General features: G+C 41.6%; 1 protein-coding gene across 1 annotated transcript in view; it reads right to left on the bottom strand.

Moving 5' to 3' along the window:
• Positions 1-10,000, bottom strand: part of thbs2a (thrombospondin 2a) — a 62,691-nt gene that overhangs the window by 10,496 nt on the left and 42,195 nt on the right. Inside the window, exons 14-18 of the mRNA XM_063191483.1 lie at positions 9,313-9,420; positions 8,934-9,093; positions 6,111-6,229; positions 3,520-3,633; positions 3,067-3,187 (exon numbers count right to left, since the gene is read on the bottom strand). Of these exons, the coding sequence (XP_063047553.1) occupies positions 3,067-3,187; positions 3,520-3,633; positions 6,111-6,229; positions 8,934-9,093; positions 9,313-9,420 (622 nt within the window). The remainder of the gene's footprint in view (positions 1-3,066; positions 3,188-3,519; positions 3,634-6,110; positions 6,230-8,933; positions 9,094-9,312; positions 9,421-10,000) is intronic.

A 10,000-nucleotide genomic window follows, 5' to 3' on the forward strand; every position in this document is an offset into this window, starting at 1 on the left:
AAATTCCATGATTTTCCATGACTTTCCAGACCCGAAAACAGAATTTCCATGACCACTTCCGTAAAAAAATGACGTTAATTTGTTATTTAAAAAGTGTGAAAGATTATCTTCATTCCTTCAGCCGACCCCCAGCCATCGCCAGACTTCAGTGGGCTCATTGCATTCTAGAATGTTGCAAACCAAACAGTCTCTGGCGAAGCGTTTTAAGATAACCAGTAAGAAACAATGTCATACACCAAAGAAAAAAGTTTCTGCTTTTACACAACTGCTACGAAAATACCATGATATTCCATGACTGTGCATGCAAAATGGTAAAATTCCATGACTTTCCATGACTGGAAAAACTTTTATGAAATTCCACGATATTCCAGAAATTCCATGACCCACAATCACAATTAAAAAAGAAAAATAAGACAGCTGAAAAAGACAAGTAGAAGCACAACCAATATGACCCCCTGCTAAACCCACACCTGATGAAACCCTGCAGTAAAGAGTATGTGACCCAAATATGACCCAAATGTGACCCAAATATGACCGAAATATGACCCAATTATTACCCAAATATGGCTTCACTATCTTCAAAACGATAGAAGGCGAGCACAGAGAGCACTGATGATGGTAACAGCCTGAAACGTCTGCTCTACCCTGCTCTGACTAAAATAAAAAACTCCTTGTGCTTGACCTTTGTGTCTTGTTTAGTGTGCGAACCTGCTCCCACCTTATACCTATCTTCAAAACCAACATAGAAATCCAAATGTGACCCAAATATGACGATATCTTCAAAACCAACATAGAAATCCAAATGTGACCCAAATATGACGATATCTTCAAAACCAACACATAAATCCAAATATGACCCAAATATGACGATATCTTCAAAACCAACATAGAAATCCAAATGTGACCCAAATATGACGATATCTTCAAAACCAACATAGAAATCCAAATGTGACCCAAATATGACGATATCTTCAAATCCAACATAGAAATCCAAATGTGACCCAAATATGACGATATCTTCAAATCCAACATAGAAATCCAAATGTGACCCAAATATGACGATATCTTCAAATCCAACATAGAAATCCAAATGTGACCCAAATATGACGATATCTTCAAATCCAACATAGAAATCCAAATGTGACCCAAATATGACGATATCTTCAAAACCAAGACATCAATCCAAATGTGACCCAAATATGACGATATCTTCAAAACCAAGACATCAATCCAAATGTGACCCAAATATGACGATATCTTCAAAACCAAGACATCAATCCAAATGTGACCCAAATATGACGATATCTTCAAAACCAAGACATCAATCCAAATGTGACCCAAATATGACGATATCTTCAAAACCAAGACATCAATCCAAATGTGACCCAAATATGACGATATCTTCAAAACCAACATAGAAATCCAAATGTGACCCAAATATGACGATATCTTCAAAACCAAGACATCAATCCAAATGTGACCCAAATATGACGATATCTTCAAAACCAACATAGAAATCCAAATGTGACCCAAATATGACGATATCTTCAAAACCAACATAGAAATCCAAATGTGACCCAAATATGACGATATCTTCAAAACCAACATAGAAATCCAAATGTGACCCAAATATGACGATATCTTCAAAACCAAGACATCAATCCAAATATCACCCAAATATGACGATATCTTCAAAACCAACACATAAATCCAAATATGACCCAAATACGATGATATCTTCTAAACCAACATATCAATCCAAATGTGACCCAAATATGACGATATCTTCAAAACCAAGACATCAATCCAAATGTGACCCAAATATGACGATATCTTCAAAACCAAGACATCAATCCAAATGTGACCCAAATATGACGATATCTTCAAAACCAACATAGAAATCCAAATGTGACCCAAATATGACGATATCTTCAAAACCAAGACATCAATCCAAATATCACCCAAATATGACGATATCTTCAAAACCAAGACATCAATCCAAATGTGACCCAAATATGACGATATCTTCAAAACCAAGACATCAATCCAAATGTGACCCAAATATGACGATATCTTCAAAACCAACATAGAAATCCAAATGTGACCCAAATATGACGATATCTTCAAAACCAAGACATCAATCCAAATGTGACCCAAATATGACGATATCTTCAAAACCAACATAGAAATCCAAATGTGACCCAAATATGACGATATCTTCAAAACCAACATAGAAATCCAAATGTGACCCAAATATGACGATATCTTCAAATCCAACATAGAAATCCAAATGTGACCCAAATATGACGATATCTTCAAAACCAAGACATCAATCCAAATATCACCCAAATATGACGATATCTTCAAAACCAAGACATCAATCCAAATGTGACCCAAATATGACGATATCTTCAAAACCAACACATAAATCCAAATATGACCCAAATATGACGATATCTTCAAAACCAAGACATCAATCCAAATGTGACCCAAATATGACGATATCTTCAAATCCAACATAGAAATCCAAATGTGACCCAAATATGACGATATCTTCAAATCCAACATAGAAATCCAAATGTGACCCAAATATGACGATATCTTCAAAACCAACATAGAAATCCAAATATGACCCAAATATGACCTCACTATCGTCTAAACCAGCATATAAATCCTAATGATAAATTGCAGTGTCGTCATGTCTGACATACCGATGTAGAGCGACTAGGCCGGGGCAGGAAAGAGTGAGAAGAGTGGGGGGAGGTGAGAGAGGAGAAAGAGTGTGTGTGTGTGTGTGTGTGTGTGTGGGGGGGGGGGTTATCAGGTAAAGACAGGTATGTGCTTATCATAGTTGGCCATCTGAATAGAGGTGGATTGCAATAAATTATGTGCGCGTGTGCGTGCGTGCGGACGTGCACCTGCGTGTATGCGTTGATGTGTGTGTGTGTGTGTGACGGGGTCTTGTGACGCCTGTGTGTGTGTGTGTGTGTGCGTGCGTGCGTGCATGCGTGCGTGTGTGTGTGCGTGTGCGTGCGGGTGTGCCTGTGCGTGTGCGTGCATCCTCACCGTCCGAGTCCACCTGGTCTGGGTTGGGTACCAGTCTGCAGTTGTCCTTGTCATCAGGGATGCCGTCGTTGTCATCGTCGAAGTCACAGACGTCCCCTTTCCCGTCCTTATCGTGGTCCGCCTTCAATTCAATTCCAGTTTATTAGCGACCATGCACAATTAAAACGTAAATGTTGCCCTTTCATGCAGTGTACCAGAGTTAGCCTCAGGCTAATTTACTGAGTAATCTGTGGTCCCTGCGAGGACATAAAGCGTAATGAAATAAAGTAAAACAATTAAAACAAAATAAAATAAAAATGAGGAAAAAAGCATGAAAAACACATGAACATACAAAAAAAACTGTCAACATAAAAAAATTCAGTCAGCACCATAAATCACAGTAAATTACAGTTTCTTTCAGCTGTGATGTAAAGCTATGATGGAGAGACAGCTGTTTAGGTATCTTTAAGTCACCTGGTTGGCGTTGGCAACGTAGGGACAGTTGTCCAGGTTATTCTGGTGTCCGTCCTCGTCGATGTCGTGGTTGTTGTCACACTGGTCACCAACTAGATCGTTATCCGTGTCAATCTGCAACAACAAAAGAGACATAACATTACTTTACATTACATTACATTACACTCTCCAGAGAGTATTATGCCATTACAATTTGGGTAGCGGTCGCTAGTGCTAAATCATTCAGAAGAGCAATGGGCAGCCTAACCAGGCAAATACACCAGTGGGGACGGGATGAATCATCAGAGAATCGCTGGACTGTGCAGCGAGAGCGATTCGAGCGAGCGATGGAAGCAACAGAGCGTGTCCATTAAAAGCAGAACGCAAGCATTCCCACATTCCCATTGGCTGTGGCGGGCGGATGTCGTCGAACCGCTCATTTGCATAATATTCGCTGGAGTACAACTACAAACTGTCATTCAAGTCGCTCAAATCGCCTCTAGTTGCCCGAATTTTTTTCGTCTCTTCTCTCGCCAGCGACTCCAAAGAAGTCAATTACTTCTGTCACTGGAATCACTCAAGTCGCACTCAAGTCGCACTCAAGTCGCTCTCGCCAGCGACTCCAAAGAAGTCAATTACTTCTGTCACTGGAATCACTCAAGTCGCTTTTGGTGCATTTTTGCTGTAACAGGAACTAGACAGGAAATGCGGTAACGCTTTAGAATAAGGTTCTTCTTATAAGCGTTTGTAGTCACTAGTAAGCAGGTAGTAATACCCTTACAAGTGCCCAATAACATGCTCATTAACATTGTTAACGTCTTATAAGCTGCTTATTATGTGTTTATAGTGGTTTATTTTTTTAGTCTTATTATTTAAATCGGACTAATACTAGATATGGAGGCATCGCGAAAAAACCTACATTTTCAAGATGGCTGCCATGTGTACCGATTTTCATGCTTTTACTCAAATAAAGTCACTCATCAGATGTTAACAACGTTAATAAGCATGTTAACAAAGTTAATAAGGATGTTATTGGGCACTTGTAAGGGTATTACTACCTGCTTACAAGTGACTATAAACGCTTAATAGAAGAACCTTATTCTAAAGCGTTACCGGAAATGCTAGCAGGAATGGTAGCACGAAAATATTGAAATGGGCGGGATTAGTGGGCTTGCTAATCAGGTATAGAGTAAAAAGGATAGCTGGCTTAGTGGACGAGCTAATACGGTATAGCAGGATAGTAAGGATAGCTGGCTTAGTGGACGAGCTAATACGGTATAGCAGGATAGTAAGGATAGCTGGCTTAGTGGACGAGCTAATACGGTATAGCAGGATAGTAAGGATAGCTGGCTTAGTGGACGAGCTAATACGGTATAGCAGGATAGTAAGGATAGCTGGCTTAGTGGACGAGCTAATACGGTATAGCAGGATAGTAAGGATAGCTGGCTTAGTGGACGAGCTAATACGGTATAGCAGGATAGTAAGGATAGCTGGCTTAGTGGACGAGCTAATACGGTATAGCAGGATAGTAAGGATAGCTGTTTTTTCTGCTGACCTGATCGGGGTGCTAATAAGGAATAGGGGACGAGTCAGGTTACAGGTCTGTCGTAAATGACATAATTGACTATGGGAAGACAAACGACCTAATTCTCAACACAGACAAAACGAGGGAAATAGTGGACTTTAGGAAACATCCTCCACCCCTACAGCCTCTGCACATTAAAGGGACAGAGGTGGTGAGGGCAGAAAGTCATAAATTCCTAGGCATGCAAGTAACATCAAACCTGAGCTGGAGTCTGAACACCACATCCATCGTGAAAAAAGCCCAGCAAAGGCTGTACTTTATTAGGATGCTTAGGAAGGCTGGACTGAACTACCGCCCTCTTACCCAGGCCTACAGAGGACTTGTAGAGAGCATCCTCACAACAGGCATCACTGTCTGGTATGGCAACATCACTCAGGCTGAAAGGAAGTCTTTGCAACGAATAATCAAGACTGCAGAGAGGATTATAGGCACAGCACTTCCCTCCATGGACTCCATATATGTACAGCGCAGCCATAGGAGAGCAGAGAGAATCATTAAAGACCCACTCCATCCAGCTAACTCTCTGCTCAAACACAAGAACTGCACATACAAACTGAGACACAGTAGAGCGGACAGCATTCCTACCAGAAAGGCAAGGTTTTTCAACAGTTTCTTCCCAGCAACAGTGAGACTGATGGCAAAAAAGAACATTTGATCCACCTTTTTTATTATTCTTTTGATCTCTTTGATTTGTATCACTTTTTAATGTATTTTGTCTTCCTATTTTTCTATTTAATTCTATTTATTGACTCAGAGGTGCTGCACAAGAGTTCCTATGTGCCTGGACTACTAGTTTATGCACAAATGGCAAATAAAGTACTTTGATAAAGTACTTTGGTAATGAGGTGTTAGTGTCTAGCTGGCTTGTCCGCTCACCTGGTCGTGTGTGTGTGTGTGTGTGTGTGTGTGTGTGTGTGTGTGTGTGTGTGTGTGTGTGTGTGTGTGTGTGTGTGTGTGTGTGTGTGTGTGTGTGTGTGTGTGTGTGTGTGTGTGTGTGTGTGTGTTAGGTGTCTTGATGTCCGCTTACCTGGTCGGGGTTGTGCAGCAGAGGACAGTTGTCACACTGGTCTCCAACGCCGTCCATATCCGTATCCTTCTGCTCAGTATTGTAGACGTACGGACAGTTATCCTGCTCATTCAGGATCCCTACAGTAGGAGAGAGAGAGAGAAACAGACAGAGACAGAGACAGAGACAGAGAGAGAGAGAGAGAGAGAGAGAGAGAGAGAGAGAGAGAGAAACAGACAGAGACAGAGACAGAGACAGAGAAACAGACAGTGATGAAATATGAAAAATAGAGAAGTGGGGAAAGAGAGAGACATACAGAAAGAAAGCAGACCGTTAGCAAAAGAGAGGAGATAGCGGGAAAGAAGGATAGAGAAAAGGAGAAGAGAGAAAGATAGAAGGACAGAGAGAATAACACAGAGAGAGACAAAGGAGATCGTTGGAATCTGGGTCACTGTGTCAAACGACGCTTATTGTCAAGTGCAGAATATTACTCTGCGCTAGGTCCATAAATCAGATTTTAGACAGAGGGCGATGGAGAGCTTATGCGTTCCACATAATAAAGTGTAGCAAGATGGATTGTGCATTTTTACCACACGATCAACTGCAAGCACGCACAGTACAGTGGAACGCGTAAACACGTCTAGTCTCTTTCATCAGAACATCAGTCTGCGCTAGCTCCGTAAATCAGGTTTAGACTGACGGAGATGGAGGGCTGATTCGTCCCGCATAATAAAGTGTAGCGAGACGGATCACGTACAGTGGAACGCGTAAACACATCACGTCTGGTCAGTCTTTCATCAGGTTTTCATCATGTTGTCCAAGTAGTGCATCTGCAAAGTGCGGCTTGCTATGCCAAACTGGCAAACAAACAACCCCTTGACCCCTCGTCAGGCGTCATCATGGTCCATGGTCACCATTGAGGACACAGAGGTCATGTCCTCAGTATTGTTTTTTCAGAAATGTCAAATTTATCTATGATGAAAATCAATCTATGATCAGCAATGATAAATTGAGTCTGTATACACCACTCCCATTTATCCTCAAGACAGTAACTAATGAAAACCAACTTAAGAGTTTGAAGCATTCTAAATGCACAGCATGCAGTTAAGCACGCAGTATTTGACCCCAGTATTTGACCCCAGTATTTGAAAATGTCTCGTTACGGCCCCGGGAGTCATCATAAGTTCTAGAACCCTCGACAGGCATCATAATAAATAAACATTCTAGAACCCTCGACAGGCCTCATAACTCTGTGGTCATGACACTCAAGACAGCCCTGAGAAATGAGCAATAACTTGAGCAATAAACTTGAGCATGTACGACATTGACAAACAACCATCTCAGAGGCGTAATAAGTTGAAGCAGTCGAGGCATGGGAAGAAAGGCAACTCTGGAATGACCTACTGACTAATTTGCTACTGGTTCAATCTCTGTCTCTGTCTCTGTCTCTCTCTCTCTCTCTCTGTCTCTCTCTCTCTCTTTCTGTCTCTCTCAGTATCAGGCATGGAATTAGGTTAGCAGTGACCTTGTTTATATGAGACACTTAATTAAGAATTAACTCGCTTTAACTCTGCACTGTGATGAAGTTAACGAGTACATTTGGCTACAGAGTTAAAATTAGCACTCACTGAGTTGTTTCTACTTTGCATAAACACTACACGCTAAACTTACTTCAAAGTAGAGGGTGGAGCACACTGCAGCTTAGTTTTAAAATATTTATTATGTGCAAACAACACCCGACACGGTTGTTTGCAGGTATGAATATTTACTAAGTAATAAACTAGCATTTGCTAGTATGACCGAAATACAGTAAGTGACCTGCAAGCTGAGGGATGATGCGTAGAGTCCCTAGATATTTCACAACATTTCGGGCCCCCAGTGAAAGAGTACAGATGTGGCAAGGAAATACTATTAAGATATAAATAGAATATTTTATACAAATAGGCCAAATATTTATAACAGCCCCTGCTGATGCCTACATGGACATGGGTTTGAGTGCCAGTTGAGGCCACTGTTAAGTCACACCCCACCTCTGGCTGACATATGGCTCTCCTCTGGCTCACCTTTGACAATCCTTTTGCAAAACAGGCAACACGTTATGCTTTAGACATAGTATATAAACTGCTGTGAGGAGCCACGGCAATGAAGGCTAAAGGCCAAAACATTCATTCTCTACACATACGGGATATAAACTGGCTAAGGGAGCAACAGGCAAAAGGCCAAAACATCTTTCTACACATGTAGCATAAACTAGCGTCAGTAGCTACAGCCAAAAGATATTCTTCACACACATGCGGTATATAGACTACCGGCAGCAGGAATGGAAAAACGCATTGCTTATATAGATATGTAAACTAAGGTGATTCACAACAGAAAGAATGGAGTGAAGCCAACGTGCTGCTGTAGGTTATTGTTTCCACACTGCAAAAGTGTAAGATAAGTCCAGTAGTGGCATACAGTGTATCAGAGCTAATTTGCAGCCCTGCTTAACCATGGGAAACGCTTCCAACGGTGGGTCAGAGTTACAATTATTATGCATTTTTAAAAGTCGCCAGATTCACTACAAAGTCGCTAAATGTGGTTTTAATTGCCAGCGACTGCAAAAAGTTGCTAATGTGGCAACACTGCATGGAGCAGGGCACATAAAGAATAAAGGTGTGTCCCGTATAAACTAGCTATAGCAGTAGATACATGAATAAGCTAGCTAGAGCAAGATGGCTACCGTCTCCAGAAAGAGTGGCTAGGTGTGCTGTATAAGCTAGCTGTAATAAAGATGGCTACCGTCTCCAGAAAGAGTGGCTAGGTGTGCTGTATAAGCTAGCTAGAGTAGTAGAGAATAGCTACCGTCTCCATCGATGTCGACTGCGCAGGCGTCTCCCTCTCCGTTGTGGTCGGTGTCTATCTGGGCGGGGTTGTGTTCGTATGGGCAGTTATCGCAGCGGTCGCCCACGTCGTCCTTATCGTTATCAGCCTGACGAGGGTTGTAGAGGAGAGGGCAGTTGTCCTACGGTGGCAGGGGAAAAAGGTAGTTAGAATACAGTAGAATAGAATATAATAGAGTAGAGTAGAGTAGAGTAGAGTAGAGTAGAGTAGAGTAGAGAACAGTACAGTACAGAATAGAATAGAATAGAATAGAATAGAGTAGAGTAGAGTAGAGAACAGTACAGTACCGTACAGTAGAATAGAGTAGAGTAGAGTAGAGTAGAATAGTCTGTATCCTTACAATCTCATCCAGGATTCCGTCGTTGTCATCATCCTTATCGCAGGCGTCTCCCTGGCCGTCCTTATCGAAGTCCTCTTGGCCAGAGTTGGGCAGACTGGGGCAATTATCCTGGGGAGAGGAGATCACATAAATACATCAATGCAAACTAAATAGTTTAGTTTAGTTTAAATTAACAGAGTTGGGCAGACTGGGGCAATTATCCTGTACACAGAGTAGGTCACATTAATACGGTACAGGAGAGTTTTTTTTTACCTGTGTGGAAATTAAAACATACCGACTGCACATCACTGATACCTGTCTACCTGTTTACCAGTCTACCTGAGGGGATGAGGACATACTGGCTGTTGCAAATGTCATCTGTCATGTGAGTTGATTGATGAGTGAATGTGGGTGATGTTGACATGAGATACTAACGATGGCCTACTTAATGCTGTCAGTCAGATGCTTATCTCTCAAGTTCATCTCCCTGCGCTCTGGGCTGTATGGTAATTTATTACATGCTGTCCTTACGGGGAAATGTAAGTACAGGTCCCTACACATCTTTAAACGTAGATCAGAAATGTGATTTTTGCTGTACTACACGGCAGGCTCTTCAGCTGTAACCCACATACAGTACATGCTGATTTACGGCTCCTTAGCAGACACATGCAGCGTGGTGATAGCAGCAATGAACAGCTCAGATTGCAAC

The sequence above is a fragment of the Engraulis encrasicolus genome, chromosome 24, assembly GCF_034702125.1.
Source record: "Engraulis encrasicolus isolate BLACKSEA-1 chromosome 24, IST_EnEncr_1.0, whole genome shotgun sequence".
NCBI classification, from domain to species: Eukaryota; Metazoa; Chordata; class Actinopteri; order Clupeiformes; family Engraulidae; genus Engraulis; species Engraulis encrasicolus.